This window comes from Pituophis catenifer, unplaced genomic scaffold (assembly GCF_029215685.1).
Source record: "Pituophis catenifer annectens isolate HBS135680 unplaced genomic scaffold, rPitCat1.0.hap2 SCAF_1, whole genome shotgun sequence".
Classification (NCBI taxonomy): Eukaryota; Metazoa; Chordata; class Lepidosauria; order Squamata; family Colubridae; genus Pituophis; species Pituophis catenifer.
This window is the reverse complement of record NW_027256881.1, coordinates 318,695,529-318,718,758: the sequence shown is the minus strand read 5'-3', so window position 1 is coordinate 318,718,758 and position 23,230 is coordinate 318,695,529. Positions and strand designations below refer to the sequence as shown.

General features: G+C 39.4%; 1 protein-coding gene across 1 annotated transcript in view; it reads right to left on the bottom strand.

Moving 5' to 3' along the window:
* ESR2 (estrogen receptor 2) overlaps positions 1-5,275 on the bottom strand; it is a 45,409-nt gene extending 40,134 nt beyond the window's left edge. Inside the window, exons 1-2 of the mRNA XM_070931604.1 lie at positions 4,842-5,275; positions 415-590 (exon numbers count right to left, since the gene is read on the bottom strand). Coding sequence (XP_070787705.1) covers positions 415-590; positions 4,842-5,275 — 610 coding nt within the window. The remainder of the gene's footprint in view (positions 1-414; positions 591-4,841) is intronic.
* Positions 5,276-23,230: the final 17,955 nt, after the last annotated feature.

Here is a 23,230-nt window from a genome sequence, read left to right as displayed (position 1 = left end):
CTAAATTTCACACTTTGTTTTGGAAGGGGAAAAAGGAGAGAAACTCCTCCTGAAATAGAAAAAAAATTAAAAATCCAGTTCTGCAGTACATGTATTAATAGTATGGCCTTTAGCCCTCTTCAAAATATTGTGCTAATGTAATTAAGACTCGGGTCTCAAAGAGGTCTGCAGGGGGATTGGATCAAAAATTCCAAATGATAGTTATAACTGCATAATTGAAGTGCTGCCTCTTTTTTGATTGCATCAGGATCCGCCTATGAAAGGGGCGGGGTTTTGATGCTGGCTGTCATCTTGACTTTGTTGCCTCTCTTCTGCACACCTCTCTGGTTCCTCTGTGTAATTTATCTTCATATTCTTACAAAAATCATTGCATTCAAATTAATTGCTTTCCCCGGGATTTCCTGTTTTCCCTACCTTGGATGCTTCTTTTGAAGAAGGCTTTACAGCCTTCACATGACCAAACCCCATAATGATATCCAGAGGCATAATCGCTACATACAGCACAGAAATGTGCATCTCTTTTTGAACCAGGGCTGTTTGTGGTGGGACTGGTACAGTCACTGCTGCTGTTTTTTCTTTTCAGGGTGTCTCTGGTGGCAGAAAAGGAGAAAATCTGTCATCAAATCATACAAAGGAATGTGTATTTTGCCTCAACAATGTTCTTTTTTTTAAAAAAAAAAAATCATCCACATGAAGTTTTTCAGAATGTGAATTGCAGTAAAAGAAAGCTTAAAATTACAGAAACTTGCATGGATTAGAGTCATAAAAATATAATACTTATTTTTCAGAACGTGCCACAAGCATCAGCTATTAGAGTATGTAATTAAGCAGGAGTATTTGACAAGCATTAGATATGTGAAGTCAGATGTTTTGTTAGATTACAACTATCACATTCTCCTCCCAATCATACTAAGCAGTTTAGTTTGGGCTGGTGAATATAATAATTAGCACAGTGATTAAGCAGAATGAAGATTGCACAGTTGGGAGTTTATCAAAGACATGCAAAGTTACTTGTTCCATATTGTTTGGCCAAGTGAAGCAGTTCCTTAGGCAGGAAAAATCAATACCACAAAGAGTATTAATTGCAAAGCATTTTTTTATTATTTGTTTTTTTCATTCATTCATTCATTCACTTTTATTATTTGATTTCTTATTCTATTTTTATTGCCAGGGACAGGAGCAGGTGCTCCTGTGATAAATTTTTTTGACTGGTCTTGAATAGTATAGATTTTATTTTGGGATGAAGGGAGGTTGATTCCATTTGCTGTCCTTGCTATGGCTCTCTGATTGTCCCATGGACACATTCCTCCAACAAATGTGCAAGAAGTAAGCTTTGGTCCACCAAATCAGAAATTTGATAAATGCAAGAACTTTTTTAAAGACTAAAACATGCATTTTGTTCCTTTTTGAGGCCTGAAACATTGCTTTAGCTGCACAGCCATCCCCAGGGGGAAAGGAAGTAAAAAAAAAAAGTCTAGAAAGCAGAAAAGAGAATTTCACTTATCATCATCAAAGTCTTCAAATGTTTCAGTCACACGGTTGAATCTTCCATCTCAATGTTTCTCAAACCTGGCAACTTTAAGACGTGTGGATCTCAACTTCCCCATGCTGGCTGAGAAATTCTAGGAGTTGAAGTCCACACATTTTAAAATTGCTAAGTTTGAAAAACACGGCTCTAGCCTGACTCTGTTTTATTCACACACATATCCCAGAACATCCCTGCTTACATTTACACTTCATAGTACATATGAATTACAGTCTTTACTGTAATTCAGAGACAAACCCAGTGTCCTCTATTCTTTCTTGAGTAAAAGGGGATTTGATAACCTTCTCCCTTTCTTGTCAACAATCAGGGACAATGTACAAGTCCAAAGGGATTTGAAGAATAGATGAGCAGAAGAGAAGCCACTACATTGAGAAGGCCACATATAAGCACCCATAGGTTTCTTAATTGTGACAAATATTTCAGAAAGAAGGAGAGGCTTAAGAGAGCATGTGTCCTTTTCTTAAAAAAAATTCTCCCAACTAAAGCAGAGTTTTATATGTCACATTTGAAAACAAAATCCTTCATTAGGAAAAAAAATAAAATAAAATGCCCTATGCTCACTTAATCAAGTAAAGGGAGGGGCCAGCTCCATGTAGTTCATATTCTTCCCATCTTTGAACTTTTAATTTAAGTTACAATTCATGAATTTTCAATACCACAATCATTGTTTCCATGGCAATAAATTGATATCATGAACACAGCATTAAGACGGCACCACAAAAATGAAACAGAAGGGGAAGTGCAACTGTGAAAGAGAATATGTGCAAAGGCAGAGCATTTTGAAGATGAGAAATCACACGTTACACTTACCCTTCAAAAGGAATGGAGGGTTTCATTGTACAATTCCACTCAAATAAGATATTCTGTGGTTTGCCGAGGAACTAAAAGAGTGTCCCATGTAGCCTTCTCCAGCCTGTTCCTTCCAGATGTGTTAGTTACTATCTCCCATGGTATCTGGGGATGACAGCAATAAGACATCTGGAGGACAGCTTGTTGCAGATGACTGAGACAGACCTGAAACAGTCTGAACTCCAAACTAGTCCCATCAACAGCACAAAATTTCTATTCTTACTTCATTTTTATCCTACCCCTTTTCAATAAAGAATCCCAAAATCTGTATGGAGATTCTCAATCATCCAGGTCATGGTTGTCCCAAGATGCTTTTCAAAAAACCAGAAAGTCCAGTTGCCATTTGAAAAGCACCTTTCAAGTCCCAAAAGCGATACATGATGTTCTTATCCATTATTTTATAGCTGACCTCAGTCTTGCATGATAGTGAGAGACAGTATTTAGTCCAAAGTTCTTGGACTAAATACTTTTTCTTTTCAGGAATGGTCAAAACCATTTTGCTAGCTGAGGCAAAGGATAAACAGATGTCCTTCACCCATCTCATACTGCTAAGATGACTGAACTACCAGTCTTACTTTAATACATACGATGTGCTGGTTTCCTCACCATATCCAGAGTCAGACCAGCTAAGAAGGATAGCTCATATTCAGGGTACATGCAATATTATTTTCTAATTAAGCAGGCTGACACAAAGAAAGTTCAGAGAGAACAAGTCCGTCTTCCTCCAGGCAGGGGTGGAGGTGTTTCACTATGCCTAATAATAGACCAGCTTGGCTCCCTATCCTATCCTCATTCAGGTATTTCACCATTTCCTACTTGTTAGACCAGGAATCATCCCATAGTCATTTTATTAGTAAACTGTTCTTGAACGAGTAGACTGTATGTTACTTGCAGAAGAAATTCTATATTATCCAGAAAATTTATCATCCTTTGTCCCATAACTTTAGTCTCTTTCATAGCCACTAACCTACAAAATCTCTATACTTGGCAAGATTTCTACCCTAGAGTTCCCTAATACCATTTTGATTTCCATGAAAACAAACTTATTTCCAAGCACAGAAGTTATACAATAAAGCTGAATGATGGGAAATTCAGAATAGATAGGAATTCTTAAAATGCCTCTGATTATAGGGGTAGTCTGAAATCAAATTCTGAGTGCTTCCAGAATGGTTGGAAAATTCCTTTTTAAGCTTAAAGCACCTGTTCCAAACTGAAATAAAGCTATTACCAAGTTGTAACATGTCCAGAATGGCTAGAACGCAAAGCTGGGCATTTAAAACTTCTAATTTCAAAATGCAAAATTAATACAAAATGCTTTGTGCATCTCTAGTAAATCAGTTAAACAAAATAAAGTTACCACTACCACAGGATGAAACAATGGCCACAGATATGGGCAGTCTTATCATGGCATTAGACAAATTAATGAAGGATAGAAAACCATCAGTGGCTACTTGCCCTGATAGTTGTATATTTTCTCCAGCATCAGCCCCTCTGCATGCCAATGTGTGAGGAAAAGAGAAGGGTACTGTGTTCATGTCCTATTTGTGTACTTCCCCTAATTCCCAAGTTGACCACTGTAGGATCAAAATGCAGGATTTGTTTGAGGTTCCTCTTCTCCAATTGTACTGAGAGTCTATCATATGCTAATTCCACCCATTGCATATGGGAGAAAATGGATGGTCCAGAAAAATAATTCTCCAGAAAAAAGTAAATTATTTAATAAATATAGCTCCTTTTTTCCTAAAAGAAAAAAAAAATCAGCCTTGAAATGAGAAATAATCCCATTGAACTCTGTTGCTAGCATACATCACAAATACTATGCAGGTACAATTTTGCATTATCAAAAACTCAGTAATATTTTTAAAAATAGTCCTCTTCTGAATATATTTATTGCCCTTTCCCAAGATTTCTGTTCTCTTACATCATCTCCTAAATGTCAAGCCAAATGTCTGAAAATTCAAGTTTCATTTTAGCTCCAACTTCCAATATTTAAACCTGTGGCTGAACTGTGTTCAGGTATTCTCATTTAAATAAGAGTTACTTAAGAACATGAATAAATATTAAGAAGTTCTTTTTTTAAAGAAAGATATTTCAAAGCAGACAGGCAAAATATATATTCATGAAGTATCTCTGATTGGCTGTCCCAACTTTGAAAGCAAATTGAAGGTAGAGGAAAGATCAGAGAAGTAATTCTGGGGAAATAATTTGTGCTATTTTCTCCATTTAAATCAGATATGGGCCCTTCAAGCTGCTATCAGACAGATTTCCAAGGATGGGAAAAGGCTTACCATCTTTTAGAAATCACTCTGTTTCTTCACCCCATGACCTACATATAACCACAAATATTCAGACATTTTGCCTAGGCATTTGGGACTCTGTTTCTTGGTTATACTACACTGGATGGAATATTTAGCACTAGATAACGGTAGATAATTTTAAAAATTACCTGTGAATAGGTAAGACGTGATCCACAGGTCGGGCTTCACACCAAGGGCTTTTTGGTTGCTCTGCATATAAAACTGATGATTGGCAGTGAACTGTCAGAGGAGAGATGTGACCGGAACTGGACCACAACATGCTCGGACTCGCCGCCTGCCTTAAAGTGGCATTTTCTGAATCGTTGAAATTGGCCGGAATGTTATAATTCATCATCGAAGGGCTGTAGAAAGCCATGGCTGAGTAGTCAGGTCTGTTCTCCATATAACAGGATGGAATGTAGATCGGGCTGTGTTCCACAGTCAGAGCAGCCTGGCTGCAGCTGAAAGGGATGGGAGAGCTCTGCTCAGAGATGGTGCTTTTGGCTTCTCTTTTACTACATCCGAGTTCTTGAATTGGTGGCAAATGAGAACATTCCTTGTGAGATGATGCACAGAGGGACATGCTGGAGTGAGATGGATGCCAAATGTCGCTTTCTTAATCAGTCATTCCCCCAACATTTAATCTGGAAAACAGCAATGGGGAGGCTACATAAAATACATTTTTAAAAAAAGAAAATTTCCCCCTTCTCACCCTCACTTCCTGACCGTGCACGTCTGGGGCAACAATATGAACAGTAAGCAGCTTTAGCAGACCGATGACTACAGAAACAGTCCTACTCAAACATAAATGTGGTGATCCTATGAGAACCGAGAGTTCCACTGCCTGTGGATGGGAAAGGTAATTCTCTTGAAATCTCCCATTCATCTGAATCAGAGGTGGGTGACTTGAGGCTCCAGAGCCAGGTTTTAAAGAGTCTTCCACCCAGAGGTGAAATCCAGCAGGTTCTGACAGATCCTGGAGAACTGGTAGCAGAAATTTTGAGCAGTTCGGAGAACTGGCAAATACCATCTCTGGCTGGCCCCAGAGTGGGGTGGGAATGGAGATTTTGCAGTACCCTTCCCCTGCCACACTCACCACGCCACACCATGCCCACCAAGTCACACCCACAGAACTGGTAGTAAAAAAATTTGGATTTTTTCCACCCCCAACTCAGGCAAAACTCAGCAGTATGGTTTCTCCCTAATTTGAGGCAAGAAGCACACAAAAACTACAGCATCAACAGCAATATTAGATTCAAGAAAGAAATACAGCCCAGGACTCCCAGTCCAAAACTCATGAATGAAAAATAAGGAAAACTTTGCTCTGCCTACATGCATACATGATACGACCCAACTTAATTTAGATCATGGCTTCACCAACTGTTTGGCTTTTGCCCTTTTAAAAAGAAGTGAGGCTTCCAGACTTCCAAAGGCTGCTCATCTCCAATCAAAATAATCTACTAATAGTGACTAATACTGTTAATCTGAGGAAGGGGACAAGTTTCACTGTGAACACTCAAATATGTCAGTGCTGATGTTATGCCACATAGAAATGATATACATTCATCTGAGATTCATCCTACATTGGTAGAACCATGCTGCAAATTTCCAGGGTAGAGATACCCACCATGGTCATTTCAGGCCCAGAAAATTGCAGGTTGCATGATTGCAATGCTTCTCCAACCCTTAAGCATTTTGCTATCTGAGGTGAAGGGCAAGCTGCCATTTTCACTTCACATATAAGTTACAAAAGTCAACCCAACTGGCAGTTAAATTATACTCTAATCAGAGGTGGGTTTCAGCAAGTTCTGACCAGTTCTGGAGAACCAGTAGTGGAAATTTTGAGTCTTTTGGAGAACCGGTAATAAAAATTCTGACTGGCCCCGCCCCCATCTATTCTCTGCCTCCCAGGTCCCAGCTGATCAGGAGGAAATGGGGATTTTGCAGTAACCTTCCCTTAGAGTGGGGAAGGAATGGAGATTTTACAGTATCCTTCTCCTGGAGTGGAAAGGGAATGGAGATTTTACAGTATCCTTCTCCTGCCATGCCCACCAAGCCATGCTCACCAAGCCATGCCACGCCCACCAAGCCACACCCACAGAACCGGTAGTAAAAAATTTTGAATCTCACCACTGGATTGTGAGTAACAAGAAGTCTGACAATAACGCCATGATGGTACCAAGTGGGTGGGCCAAAATGTTTTACCTCATTTTAAATTTGCTTTCTGGTGAGGTTATGTTAATATATTGGGTTGGGGGGACGCATTTTAAAATCACAAGGACTGCCAATTTATTGCTATACTGCCTTGGCATGTTGACTAGAGACCTGGGGGAAGGGAGCTGCAAAGGAACCCATAGGTTGTAGCACTTGATGTGGGTTCCTAATGGAATATATTTTCATAGAAGACAATATATGAAGCTCAGGGTTATACATGTGATAGATAGAGTCTAGCACAGAATATCTTCTGCCTACTACAACATCTTCTTCTGGGTTTTTCCTCCAGTAGATATAAGAGTTGCCAAAAAATGTTTACTTGATATGTGCATTGGTTGATTGTTATTCTTGTTATTCTTCAAAGAGGTATAGTAAATTATATAAATAGAATAGTTTACATATAATTTGGAAGCTATCTTGAGATCACCACTTCTGAAGCTTAGAATATAAATCTTCTATTGATCAGGGGTCAGAAACTAAACTGGGAACTAGACCCTAATTGTAACTAACTGTCAGACCTGCCTCAATCCAATCTCCCAGAAAAGTAAAACTCTTGACTCCATTTGCTTGAAGTGAAAAGGCACTTTTACTAAGAGATGTTGGTTGCAGTAAAGTCAAGCGTAATCTAAAGGTCCTGCACATCAATACAGAACTAACCCCTGGTTTCCCCTAGCCCTCCCCCATGGTCCGCTGGTGTGTACCCAGTCTGACACTGCCAAGAAGTTTTGGAAAACACTGAGGCATTTGTGTTGGTGAAATTCCACTCTCCTTGATTGAAGATGCCAGTGTGCCAGCATGAACTGGATTCCAAAACACTCTGTTTTTCCTCAATTGTCTGTCCCCCTCCCAATTTCCTATCATAAAGGTATACAACTTTATTGCCCCTTTGTTCCCCCCTCCCTTCCCCAATTGAAAGCAGAACGCCAGCAAGGTGCCAAGCCGAAGGTGGTAGATCTGACACTAACACTGGCTTCCTCTCATTCCCACCACTATCACCATCACCCCATTCTATTGTTTAAAAAGCATTTCAATTCTTACTTTGTCCATCAATCTTTGACTTTTTAAATGGCTTTGAGCCTCTTTCCTGCTTATCCCTTGGAGTCAGTCCCAGAAGCACAGAGAAGGAAGAGTAGGAGTAGCAATACGCTGTTCAGCTACAAGTGGAAAGGGGTAAGGGTCATACCATTAACTGAGATATTCAGAATGGAGGGGAGAATAAAAGAGGCCAGGACTAAGAGTAAACAAGAACTAAGGAGATAGAGTGCCAACTTACAATATTTAAAGCTTCCTAGGAATCCTAGTTCCTCAGTCAAAAAGTTAAATGAAATGTGTGATAGGGGCTTTGAGTAGCATAGGTAATAGTATTTCTCCTGCAACATCCTCAGTCATTGAAGCCTACAAAGTCCTTCATGGCAAAGGGCCAGATCTGTATGACCACATCTCCAATCATCTCTGCTTATCCACTGATTGTATCCATATGGGTATCCAGATCCCTTCTAGTAAGTCATGACGTTTAATGGTACCCAGGAAATATGTGTGCGATATCATGGCACTGATCCTATGGAACAGGATCAGCACAACTCCTGAGATTTGGATGGCCCCGACCCTCTTGACTGTTTGTAAAGCACTGAAGAGCTGGTGCATATTAAGTAGATGGCCATCTGTGACAATGTACCATGGAGAGCCTACAGCCTCCACAAACTAGGAATTGGCTTCAGTCTAAATAATTAGGACAGCTAAAAGAGCGTCCATCTCATACTTGCTAAAGACAGACTGTCTTGTTGGTACAAAATAATAAATCTCCTCTTTACTAGAAGAAAACACTACTGCAGGCAGCGGAGGCTTATCCTTTTATGTCACCAGTCTTAACATCTCATCTGATCATTCCAACATTAGAGGTGAAAGTGTTTCCTTCAGTTTTGAATTCTAACCGTTATTTCGGCAATCTGTTGATTCATAAACATTTGTTGCCAGCATATTTCACCAATTTTCATTTCATCCTCACTTCTATAAGAGGATGTTGCCTCAGCAGGGAGCTAAATCCAATTGACACTTTAAACAGGCTGGAAAGACCAGAGAGATGATGAGTTATAAGATGCTGAATGGACTGTTATAAGCCCTTAACCTCATTTTTGCAGTCTTAAACTTTTGCGGAGCCGGGGAGACAGATTGCTGATCTGTTGAGGCAGAACAGGCTTCTGTTGCCTTCTGCTGGGAAAGCTCTGAATACAGCACTGACTACCCAACCCTAAGATCACTTACACAAGGGCCGTGATAGCACATGTGCCACAGGTGGCACACGGAGCCATATCAGTGGGCACGTGAGCTCAGCTCTGGCACACATGCGCACACCAGCCAGCTGATTTTTGGGCCTTCTGGGCCCACTGGAAGTTGGCAAACAGGTTGTTTCCAGCCTCCAGAGGGTCTCCAGGGGACTGGGGAAGGCCATTTTCGCCCTCCCCAGGTTCCTAGAAAGGCTCTGGAGCCTGGGGAGGGCAAAAAATGGGCCTACCGGGCCCGCCACGCCATCGCATGCCAAAAGCAAGGGAAGCGCAGCGTAGGCTCATTCACGCACACATGTGCAGGGATGAGGAGCATAGAATTATGGGTGTGAGCACACACGCGTGGGACCCCCCGCACTTCCCCTGCTTTTGGCACACGATGGCATAAAGGTTAGCCATCACTACACTAGGGTTTCCTCAACCTTGTGAATCTGGGTTAAAGTCCACACATCCTAACATTGCCAAGGTTGAAAAACATTGACCTACACTTATCTTCTCCAAACTGATTGTCTGGGATTGGTTGAACATACTTGGAGGGCAATTAGTTAGAAAGGCTAGCCTATACGAGGCTCCTGTAAAACATGCTAATTTCTGGACTAGAATTTCCAGATCAAGGTTTTCACGCACTGTGAGTACCGTAGAAATTTTTATTTCCTAAACAGAGGGGAAAAAATAGAGGTTTTCAATATATGTAGGTAAATATATCATAGACATTTCCCATGTGGTTTTGATTATTTTCCCTTTGGTTATTTTCTTTCTAGCTGATTAATTTTTAAATCAACACAGGGAAACCAAGAAATAACAGAATAGCCCTTAAATGCAGAGAAATCTCTTCCCACTCCTGTTTTCTATCATTTTCCAGGCAAAACACCAAAGCAACACATTTAGTTGACTTGCAACAAATATTTGGTTCTCTTTGTCCCAGCAAAAACATATTCAGTTTTCCTAATATCTTTGGCCCATTAATACCAAAGGAATTAATTACTTTGCAATTTCATAATATCAAAGACATTGATTTTCTTAGTCAATCAGAAAGTAGAAACCAATATGTTCTAATGCAAGGAATTGTGGCAACTTTAGCATGTGAACTTTTACAGATTTATTTTTTATTTATTTATTTTATTTTGAATTTGTATACCGCCCTTCTCCCTGAGGACTCAGGGCGGTGAACAGCCAAGTAAAAACATCAAGTACAAATATTAAAATACAGTTAAAATATACATATATAAATTTGGCCCCATTAATTAAAAACAATAAACAAAACACTTAAAAACACTTAAAAAATTAGGCCAGCCCGGCTTGCTGGAAAAGGAAGGTTTTAAGGGCACGGCGGAAGGCACCGAGGTCTTGGATTCTCCTTAACTCTGGAGGCAATTGATTCCAGAGGGTAGGTGCCCCCACAGAGAAGGCCCTCCCCCTGGGGGTCACCAGCCTGCACTGTTTGGCTGATGGCACCCCGAGGAGGCCCTCTCTGTGGGAGCGCACAGGTCGATGGGAGATCGTCGGTGGCAGCAGGCGGTCTCGAAGATAGCTAGGCCCTATGCCATGGAGCGCTTTAAAGGTGATAACCAACACCTTGAAGCGCACCCGGAAGACCACTGGGAGCCAGTGCAGCTCGCGCAGGAGCGGTGTTACATGGGAGCGCCAGGCTGCTCCCGTCACTACCCGCGCTGCTGCATTCTGGACCAGTTGGAGCCTCCGGGTGCTCCTCAAGGGGAGCCCCATGTAGAGAGCGTTGCAGTAGTCAAGGCGAGAGGTGACGAGGGCATGAGTGACTGTGCACAGGGAATCCCGATCAAGAAAGGGCCGCAACTGGCGGATCAGGCGAACCTGACAAAAGGTCCCCCTGGTTACAGCCGTCAGATGTTCCTCCAAGGACAGCTGCCTATCCAGGAGGACTCCCAGGTTGCGAGCCCTCTCTGTGGGGGCCAACGACTCGCCCCCAATAGTCAGTGATGGAGTCAACTGACTATATCGGGATGCCGGGAGCCACAGCCACTCAGTCTTGGAAGGGTTGAGCCTGAGTCTGTTCCTCCCCATCCAGATCCGCACAGCCTCCAGGCACTGGGACATCACTTCAAGGGCATCGTTGGGGTGGCCTGGGGTGGAGATGTACAGCTGGGTGTCATCAGCGTACTGGTGGTATCTCACCCCAAAGCCACGGATGATCTCGCCCAGCGGCTTCACATAAATGTTGAACAGGAGGGGCGAGAGGACAAGATTACTCTTGTGTTTGCAAAACAACTGAATCTTACACTGTGGCTCCAAATCTTGTATTAGGATAGCCAAAATACAGTGCTGATAAGCTTAATACACCTAGTGTTGAAAAAAATAAATGACCTAGTAGGATGTCTAACAAAAATGTTTTGCTATTATACAAAGGATCATCCAGATGTCTTACTCATGTAATTTGAATATCAGTTTAGTTTAGAGGTTTGATTTGGTTTAGTTTAGTTTGGTTTGGCTTGGCTTGGCTTGGCTTGGCTTGGCTTGGCTTGGCTTGGCTTGGCTTGGCTTGGCTTGGCTTGGCTTAGTTTAGTTCCATATGAGATCATTATGGCTGAAGATTTTAATCAAGTTTTAAATCTTTTTTTGTAGATTATAATATTGTTTCAGCTATGTTTAATTCTCAAATGAGAAAAGAAGTATTGTATACTTATATGTTGGACTTTAAATGGTCAGGTTGCAATCTTTCCCAGAGAGGATATGTCTTTTTTCCCTAACTCTACATCAGATTTGTCCCCAGCTTGATTATTGTTTATTATCTCAAACCTCAGCTGATCAGATGTAATCTATCTGATCATGCTCCAGTAACACTATCATTTGTTTTAAGAAAAAGTTGTCCTAATTTTTTCAGGATGGTATTTTAAAATAGTATTATTAAAGAATGACTCACTTTTTATAAAAGAGAGAAAACAAGAATTTGATTTTTTTAAAAATAAACAGACACACACAAATGAAGCCCTCTAAGACATAACTGCAACCTTCTTTTCTACTGGACTACAGAGTCCAGAAGACTTCCAAAAATAATCCTGTTTTGCACAGGGAGCCCAATTCTGTCAGAGATGGAATATTCCCAGAATTAGCGGGGGATCAGGTTTGACCCTGAGCTTGTCCGTATCATCCAGCCCCCAGCGGTCTCCAGTTAGGGCTACTGCAGCCCAGAGTGACCATTATTTCTAATGTTGGCAATGTTGATATAAATAGATGGTTTAAATTCAAATTCAAATATCTTTCTTTTGGTCTTTGCCCAGTCTATAATAGATGATTTAAATCCTATTTTAAGATAAATAGGATTTTTTAAAGATGAATATTACTGATATATGTCCTTAGAAAGTTTCCTATGCCAGCAACTTTAAGGTATTTCAAGTGTTTAATTTCTCCTTGTCATTGCTAAGAACAAATCCCACTCATTAGGAAAGTCTGTAGAGTTAATTCTTTTCCAGGAACAATTGGAAGAAATTGTCAATTCAGTTTCTACAAATTTAAAAAAAGAATTTTGTAAGACCAACTGTGCCCACTTCTGGTCAAATCATTGCAATTTGTCTAGGAGACATGGTTTAATTAATCAGCCACTGGGGTACATTCAAGAGAAAATACTGATGTTTCTCCATGATTTCTTTAATCATCCTACCAAGAGATATTTGTTGACCAAAGTTGGCAGAAATTCTAGGTACTATAATTCCACTATAGCTGAAGGACTCTAGAAAGGAGGAAGCTGTTCAAAAACATAAACCTGGATTGTTCCCAAAAGCAGATTCCCATTAAAAGAGTTTAGCTTACCTAGACAGCATCTTCTGAGAACAAAATACATCTTAAAAGAGATTTCTAAAACAAAAGAAAATACAATTGTTAATCAACACATGTGCCTGTAAATTAAGTCTAATTGTATGTTTGTACCATAATGTTTTTCCCTGTTTATGTTTCTTCGTTTCTTTCCCAAGAATTTCTCTAAATGCCATATTCTATCTTGCAGTGTTTGTTTTTTTCAGTTGAGCACACAGTGGCCTAATCCAGATTAATCAGAAAACAGCAAAATTCCACTTTAACTTAAGTCTACAAACAGGCAGATAATGATCTTAACCATGCCATGAAATATACCTTTAATAAAATAAACAGTACAAAAGTACATGTTTGGTCTTAATTCAGCTGGACCTCCTATTGATTAATTGATCATGTGCTATCAAGTCAGTGTCACCTTTTAGTGACTTCATAGATTGACCTTTTCCAGAATAATAGATGTCCTCATCGTAGCCCTTCAAATTTAATTTTTACAATTATGCTCCCAATGCTAATATCAAATCCATGCACTTTGGTGTTGGTTCTCCTCTTCTCTTTCTCTTGAGAAGTATAGACTTCTCAAGAGAGTTAGATCTTCATACAAAGTGTCCAAAATATGATAATTTGAGCCTGGTTATTGATGCCTCAAATGAGAAGCCTGGATTGATTTATTGTATAATCCATTTGTTTGTTTTCATGACTATCCATGATATTTTTAAGAGCCTTCTCCAACATCTGAAACAGAGGTGGGTTTCAACAGGTTCTGACCAGTTCTAGAGAACCAGTAGCAGAAATTTTGAGTAGTTCGGAGAACCGATAGTAAAAATTTTGACTGGCCCCACCCCCATCTATTCTCTGCCTCCCAAATCCCAACTGATTGGGAGGAAATGGGGATTTTGCAGTAACCTTCCCCTGTCATGCCCACCAAGCCACGCCCACAGAACTGGTAGTAAAAAATGTTAAAACCCACCACTGATCTGAATATCTTTTCCAAAGCTTCATAAGTAACCTACTATGTACTAGTGTGCAGCACAGTTCCTTACTGCTGGTTTTTAAGCTGATCTTAAAAGCCACGCTGTGAATTGTAGTCTTATTTTAGACATAAAGCCAGCTGGGTGACTTTAAGCAAATCACTCTTTGTCAGCCCTAGAAAGAAGGCAATGGCATTGTAGTCTCTAGCCACAAACAGCTAATTTTGTTTGCGTTTTCTGTCAATTTCAGATTTAATTTGACCACAAAATTCATTACTCTCCTCTTACTAAGATCTCAGGTAGAGATCTTCCCCCCCTGATATTAGCACAAATCTTACATTATATTTACAGCACGTGCATTGTTGCCATTCAATCCTTTCCTTAATCCCAGAATTAGACAACTCAACAATGTTTAATTCAGTTTAATTAATTTTTTCATATCAGCCATATTAGCCATGTAAATCCAAAAATTGCAATATATAAAATGAATAGTGACAAAATTGGATGTTACAGATTATAGAAAAACTGTGTTTAATTGTAATGTAATTATAGTGATTGTGTATGGTATAAATTTACAAGATGAAATTCATATGATATAAATAATATTACAGCATAAACTGCTGATTGAGTAGGATAATGTTTCTCAGCTTTTACTGACAAATTAAAAAACCCCAATATTTTAATTTCTTAACAACAATACTTAATATTATCAGCTTTATTGATTTACTGATGTGTTATACTTGATATAGTTTTATTATAATTAAGAAGTCTCCATTAATTTGAATATATTGTTTCTGTTTATATGGAAATAGAGTCAATACAACTATGAAACAAGAAAAACAATTTTAAACAAAATATTAAAATAGAATAGAGGTTCAGGCTGAACAAAGATATTTTTCAATTGCTTAAATCAGCATTCATAGATACTTTAAAAAGATAACCCTTGCTAAACATTCATATATAAATACAGTTGGATGCAAAAGAAAAGAAGCTGCTATGAAAAAGAGAGCAAAATCTGTTTAACAGCTAAGAAACAGCAATGATGGAAAACATCTGTGGCTGTTTCAGTCATTTTATTTTTTTTTTAAAAATAGTTAATTAAAATACACAAGCAAATAGGAACTTGTATGTGGAATAAACATGAAAACAAAAGTTAAGGGAGAAATTGGCTAAGTAAAATTTTTAGATCCAGAATCCGTATATTAAGAGAGTTGATGAATATGCTGAATATTATAAATTACATTTTAGAGAGCTGCAATAGAAGGAAAAGCCACCAAAATCGGAGTAGATGTTGTCAATTTAATGTGGAGTGCTATCCCCTTTACACTGCAGTTGCTGTAAGACACATTATACCGTGTTTGCTAGGCTTCCAATCATTGAAAATATTTTTTAGTAAGAGAGTAAGATTGCCAGAAGAAGACAGAGAAAGATCCATTCCATGAGTTTGCCAGATACTCAGAAAGCATTTGATTTAGTTCTCTTTTTGGGGGGTTGGGTCGGGGGAATGCAATTAATCATATTACTTTCTTAATATGTAACCTAAATAATAAAACTGATATTGAATAATAAAACTGTGCCATGACTAAAATTATATTGACTTCAGTTTTTCTCATAAGAAAAGCAAGGTAAGGGCACGAATTTAATTAAAATAAAAGAACAATAATATCCAATATAAGATTTCATGAAATATCATCTCCACAAACTTTGAAAGCGGGTTCTTACATTATTTTTATGGTGCTATTCTGTGTTTCTAATCATTCTATTTTGTTCTCCCATTGCCAAGTTACCAACTATTCTCAGATCAAATACAGAATCGATGCAGATGTCATGGTCAGAGAGATTCATAGACAAATAATTAAATTGGGATAAACACAAAATACATCCATACATAAACAGGAAATAGATGGTATCTGAAAGAATGATCTGGAAAATCTACTTTAAGGTCTCTTACTTCCATAATATGATATTGGTTGTTGCTAAATGAGGTAAAAAATGTTTTAAAAAGACAAGTGAAGAAAAATTATATTTATTACAGTAAGATTGAATAAAGACATTGAGATTTTGCAGATGTTTCACAAATAATGTGAACACCCTGTAAATCCAAAGCAGCATGAACGAATATTTGTTTAGTTGCTATTCGTTAGCATTTCAACTAAGCCAAAGCATGTAAAATTGATGCATAATTCACATATTCTTCCTGATATTTCTTGTTTTTCTTCTGTTGCCTTCATGTGTAAAAAAAGTTTTATAAAGTCATCATGTTATTTATTTATTTTTATTTATACACCGTTCCATGTCCTGAGCCCCAAGTAATTCGCAGAAAAAGGACAATATCTCATCAAACTTTCAACAATAAAAAATCTGCATAAAATAATGTAGAACTGCCTGGGGGCCTTATGGTTGGAGAGGGGTACTTTGTGTCAGCAGAATACACAAACATTAGAGATCGCAGTGATACCAATGCACAGTGCATCAATTTTGTGCTTCTATGGATTCTTAAAGCACGTTTTGATTATTATCTATTCAGAATGAGTTTTTTGCCTTAACCCTAACATGTTAAAAATTGCAAAGTAGTGCAAAGAGACAGGAATTCATGACTGATATTATTAGGCTGTGTTATGTGAGAAGAAATGTTGACATTAAGTTCAAAATATGTTCTTTAAAGGGAGATTTATTTTAAAGGATACTAATATTGCCAAAAGAGATTGATAGCATCCCATCTGGCATGGATATCTGGGATCTCCTCAGACGTTTATAGTATTGATCCCCAAAGTCCTTTGCCAATCATCAGAAGTCATTTTTAAGAATAAAAAATACATTATTTCCTACTGATTATATTTTCTCCCTCTGTTTTGGTTCATCAGAAAGATGCATTTTCTCAAAAAGAAGACAGCTGTGAATTTAAGATGGCCCACATAGTGAAACATAAAAAAGTAGACAAAAAGGAAAATGATAAACAGAAATAAAACTTGTGTGCAAGGCCCACCGATCCAATATTTCAATTCCATGAATGTGTACACAGTTATACTGTGTAGGACTATATGTATGTGAATATACAGTATATAAGTGCAAGAAGTCACTAATTGATAAGCTAGCACTGCCTGAATTCAAAACTACTCAGTAAATTGTAAAATTAATCAATTCCCTCATCTGTACATATCTACCAGTCTCTCACACAGAGAGAAATAACTTTTCCACAAAGAAGCACCAAGTGCACGCACACCATCCTACTTCAACAGAAACGGCAAAACAGAAGGGAAAAAATACCCTAAGATGCCCCAGATGTGGGCAGAGAAGCTGGACAATAATTTCACTACATTTCTTCCAGAAGAATAAAAAATCCACAGTCCTTCCTTACGGAAAGTTTCATCATCTATTTTTGTCTGTTTGTGGTTTTCTTTTTTTAGCAGGCTGCTTCAACTCTTCTTCTCTGCACCAGTTAAACAACCTTTTTGGAGTCCCTTCAGAAATTTGAAGTTGTCAAAAGGCCTATGAATCCCTTCTTGACCTGTCTCTGCTCAGTATCCTCTCCTGCAGAACTGCTACAGATGTAAAGTTGAATATGTGGACTATGTAGTGAGGAAAAGCTCCCTATCTCTCACGGACACTTGCAGAAGCAGGAGAGAGCTGTTCTCACCCACTCTCCCTATGCCTCCGTTGACATGCCTGAAGGAAGAGATGAATATCCTAAATCCTAAAAGTAGTGGGTTAATAGAAAAAGTTTACACTTTCCAACCATTGATTGTGCCGAATTGTCACCATCACAGATACCACAAATTTAAGGAGAATGAAGCTTTCATCTTGGATTCAAAATAAAGCACATTTTGAAGTAAAGCAAATTCTCCTCCTATCTGAAATATGAAAGTGAGTTCTATGATTTTTATGTGTAAACATATGCATGCCTCTTATACTTGTCTTCTGTCATCAAAACCCTCATCGCTGTCACCTTAGATTTGCACATTTGTCTTGACCAATTCACTAGTTTAATGAAAGATTAAAGAAGCAATTGAGCTTCTGGATATTATACCACATAATGTTGCAGTCATAGTCCAATTTAGTTATTAGTGTTCAATCCACAACAGCACCACTTCATTGGCAGCCACAGGCTCTATGAAGAACTCAAAATGTCCAGCAGATATATTTTTGTGCCTACAACTATTCACAAACACCTAACAACACAGGCCCTGGTCACATGGAAGACAGAAAGAAATTGTATCTGCTTTGGATATTGTTGACATCAGAAAATAAGATGTCATTGAAATGATATCACCAGGAGAAGCAATGTTTATGTGAAGCACTCAAATATTCTCTAATTTTTTAATGTCTGAATATGACTCCTGCAGTATATGAGTAAGAAACTCCCTGAGAACCTTAGAAATATGTATTGGGTAGATTACTATAATCTGATTTAAGTTAGTTTTGGCTTAGAAAGATGTAATAAAGGCAGTTCTTGTTATTTGTGATACATGTAGTCCTAGATTTATGACCACAATTGCGCCCAAAAATTCTGTTGCTAAGCAAGTCAATTGTTAAATGAATTTTGCCCATTTTATGACTTTTGTTCCCACGGTTATTAAGTGAATCACTGTTGTTAAGTTAGTAACACGGTTATTAAGTGAATCTGACTTTCCCATTGATTTTGCTTGTCAGAAGGTCGCAAAAATTTATCACATAACCCCAAGACACTGCAATCATCATAAATAAATGCCAGTTGCCAAGCATCCAAATATTGATCACGTGATCAGAGAGATGCTGCAATTATCGTAAGTGTGAAAAAATGGTCATAAGTCACTTTTTTCAGTGCCTTTATAACTTTGAATGGTCACTAAAGGAACGGTTGTAAGTCGAGTTGTTATATTCTGTGAAAATACTACAAATACAAATACCAAATTAGTGAAAGTTGGAAGTATTCCAATGGTTTGTCACTCCACATGTCCACAAATATGCACAACAGTACCACAAGTACTGATTTTGAGGTTACAAAAACATTTTTGTGAATAAACAAATTCACAAATACAGAATAGCAACAGCACTTAGACTTATATACCACTTCACACTGCTTTACAGCCTTTTCTAAGCAGTTTACAGAGTCAGCCTATCGCCCCAAACAATCTGGCTCCTCATTTTACCAACCTCAGAAGGATGGAAGGCTTTGATTCAGAATCGAACTCCTGGAATGAGCAGTGAGTTAGCCTGCAATACTCCATTCTAACCACTGCACCACCATGGCTCTAGAACCAGAGAATAATAAGTAATACCTGGATAAATGCTGATATAAGTGAACAGTTTCCAAACTCATGGAAAAAAATAAGGTATGACATAAATTAAGAACATAAATCATAACTTCGAAATGGATCAAGGCTTTGACATATTCTGGCATTATAGATGCCTCAGTTGTAATTCAGTTTACTACTGCCACTTGCGTAGCTGTATCATTTGATCTGATTGACACATCTCTTCCTACATAAAAAAAACCTGAGGAGGGGCACATGCTAATCTTCTCTCAACCCAACAACCACAGGATGTGTTAGACCTACAATGCCTCAAATTCTCAGCCAGCTAAGGAATCCTGGAACTTGAGGTCAAACAAGCCATCCAAGCCAAAAAAATCCGAGACAATATATTTTTTACCATGTGATGACACATTCATTCATATATATTTAATTTAGTAACATTTCTAAAAGAATTCCTAAGCTCCTCAATTTTATACTGAAAAAAAAAACAAAATGATTGGACAAGCGGAAGTAATTAGTAAACCCCAATAGCCATTGCTTCTTTTGTTGCCTCTTGAGGAGAAGTTGGAATACAAATGCTGGAAGGAAGTCTACAATCAGGAAGTTCCCAAAATAGTCTTTATCCCATGGGGATAAGATCTCTTCTAAACTTTACCACTTTGGGGGATGGTGGGGAAATATGCAAGCAACCAAAGATCAACGATAATATTCATCCTTTCTTTTTCTCACCCGTCCTTTGAGCACACTCCTTGTAGAGCAGGGGTGGATTCAAACCTTTACTACTGGTTTGCAGTGGGAGCGCATGCACAGATCATCAATTATGATGTCTGGGCGGGTGGGCGGAGCCTTCCGCTGTTTTTACTACCAGTTCTATAGAACCAGACAGAACTGGGAGCAACCCACCACTGTTGTAGAGTGGATTGTGGATCCAGTGCTACCTAGTGAGAAGGTGCACTTGCTCTTTTGGCAGTGCAGAAAATGTTGGTCATAGGAGGAACTTGTTTCTCAGGATTATCTCTCTGGGTAAAAGCAGTGTAGAGCAGATTAAGGACACCTTCCTTTTTGGCCCCTCCAGGGAGAGAGAGTTAACAAGAGGAAGTAGCATCAGCATTGCATCAGCACCTTCAGAAGCAGATGCTGTCTCCATGTTGAGGATGTTCTATTGATACCAAGGACTAGGCCAAATGCCAGATGCCTCTATCTAGGTCTATTCACCTACACTCTCCCTCTGCAGTGGTCTCCTTGCTGAAGTACATGTTTTCTCTTGGGGCAACAAAGCAGGGATTAGGACACCCAGGCACAGAGTAAGGAACCAAATGAGAGTCTGTTCATTCATTGTCTCTCATTGGGTGACTTGAAGGAGCAAGGAAAGGAGCAATCAAACAGTGGTTTGAACAGGCAGGCTGTGCTTCTACTTGCTCATTAACTGTACATTCTCTCAATGAATGGTGGGATTGACAGGGCGATTTGGGACCAATAAGGCCAATCCACTCTGTTGTAGCAGATGGCAACTGAATCATCTGTGGGCTCCTCTTCAGCTTTCACTACCTGTGGCACAACATGCCCCAGGAACCTTTTTTTACGACACTGCATGCTCTTAACTCCAGCCCACAGCTTCTTTTTTTTGGGGTGGGGGGGGAGGGAGAGAAAATATAACAATCAAAATATTAATAATAATGTCCTTTTTATTTATTTTATTATTATTTTATTTCTTTCTTTCTTGTATTTATTTATCATCTCAGTCCAATTTGAACTCTAGGCAAGATACATAATCCAGTAATCAAAACATTACAATAAAATTAATGATAATAAAACAATACAGAAAAGTCCCGTGGATTGGACACATCTGTCAAAAGGAAGAAAGTACAAAAGGCAGAATAATAGTCAAAATAATTTATTTGCTTCTTTATTTGCCCACTCTTGACCATTGGTTGATGATGCCAATAGGAGCTGAGATCTGTCCAGCTCCTATTGGCCAATTTAAGATGTTGTGGGCACATCCCTTCCCTTTCACTGTCCTCTTTGGCACTTTGGTGTGGTTTGGGGGAGAAACTAGATGCCTAGTTTCAAAAGCAGATTTTATCCACATACCCTGACCTGCGCTTTCCAAACCGATATCAGTTTTATGCAAGGTCCTTATCTAAAAAATTGCACTTCTGTTCAGCACTGACCTGACTGACAATCATAGGTGCAGAATACCTCCCATAGCTGTGATCTTTAGCAATTTGGCAGACAGTTATATGCACTGCTTCAATCCACCTATACTCCCATAACTCTGCCCCAGGGGTGGGTTCTACTTACCTTTACTACTGGTTCGCAATGGGATCATGCACGCACACTTGCTTCGCTCACACATGCGCCTTGCTTCTGCACATGTACAGATCGCTTCTGGTGACATCAGGGTCAGTGGGCAGAGCCTCCCACCGGTTTTACTACCAGTTCTATAAAACCAGTCCGAACCGGGGGCAACCCACCACTGCTCTGCCCCACCATACATTAAGGAGAGCAACTGATGGTTGTTTTTCCCACTTGCAGGTAAGGCTTGGTTAGAAGGGAAACATAGCCAGGAGAACCACTCATCATTTCCCTTAATGTGTTCCACACAGTACTGTGCGTTGACTTCATTACAAAGTAGTATAGGCTTAACCATTAGGGAATCACAATTATTCCAAGCATCAAGGATGTATAGATGGTACTTAATCAGTTTCCTGGTTTTTATCCTATGAATGGTCTTTTCCACAGCTCAGTTACAATACAAGAGTTTACGAGACCGCCTTCTGCCATCGACAGCCTCCCACCGGCCAACTCGCTCCCACAGAGTGGGGCTCCTCAGGGTGCCGTCGGCCAAACAATGTCGACTGGCGACACCCAGGGGGAGAGCCTTCTCTGTGGGGGCACCAGCCCTCTGGAATGAGCTGCCCCTAGATGTACGTATGATCCCCAACCTGCGCACCTTTCGCTGCATCCTGAAGACCCTTTTATTTCAACAAGCCGGGCTGGCCTAACATGAATATGAATTTTAAATGGGTGTATGATAGTTTTAATTTGTGGGCCAAATTTTTGTATATCTGATTTTAATGGTTTTTTAAATTTTGTAAATTATATGTGTTTTAGTATGGCTGTACACCGCCCTGAGTCCTTCGGGAGAAGGGCGGTATAGAAATCTAATAAAAGTCAAAGTCAAAGTCAAAGTTACAACTCTTATGTGGAGTACAGCAGAAAATTAAACTGGCACAGATTTTGCCATCCCCATTGCCAATGCTGAAAGGATCTATTCTGGTTTGATGCTGGATGCTGATGTCCTCATTCCTCCTGCAAAGGAAACTGCTGTCCTGTCTCCACAGGCTTTCTTTTCAACATCCCCAGCTGACAGGAAAACCATCTTCCAATCATAGCACTGCTGTCATTGATGAGGTTGTTGATGGATGACTAGATTTTCAGGGCCAGCCTTTTGTTAGAATTGGTTTCCACTTCTACCTGCCCCCTGACTAGAGATCAACTGCTGAAGCTGGGAAATGTGGCAGGGGAAGGAGGAGAGGAGGCTTTTTACTTGCCAAGCTACCTCAGGCCCAAAAACCCAGATCAAGTCAAATTTGCAGCTGATCAATGGTGGCAGCAGAACTGCACAGTGGAATTGAGTATATGATCTCTCTTTCTCTTCCTCCCTCCCTCCCTCCCTGGTATTTCATGGCATAACCCCTCACCAGCTGTTCTTGAACAGGGATTTAATACTAACTCCACAGACTTTGACAGAACTGGGTACTTCTGCTACCTAAAGCAGAATAGACCTTGAATGGTAATGCCCAGAGACTAGAGCTAAATGTAGCTAATAGGTGCTGGCCGGGTCTCACTGCCTTGTATCATTCGCAGAGACTCTTCCCATCCTGCTTACAATCTTTTTGGACTGTTACCTTCTGGCAGAAGATACAGAACAATTAAAACTCAGACCACACATTTTCTGAATAGTTTTTATCCCAGAGCTATAATTGCACTCAACAATGAACTAAAGGGCCACCATCAGTGAGCTGTTGGACAGTATTACTTGGTCTGTTGTATG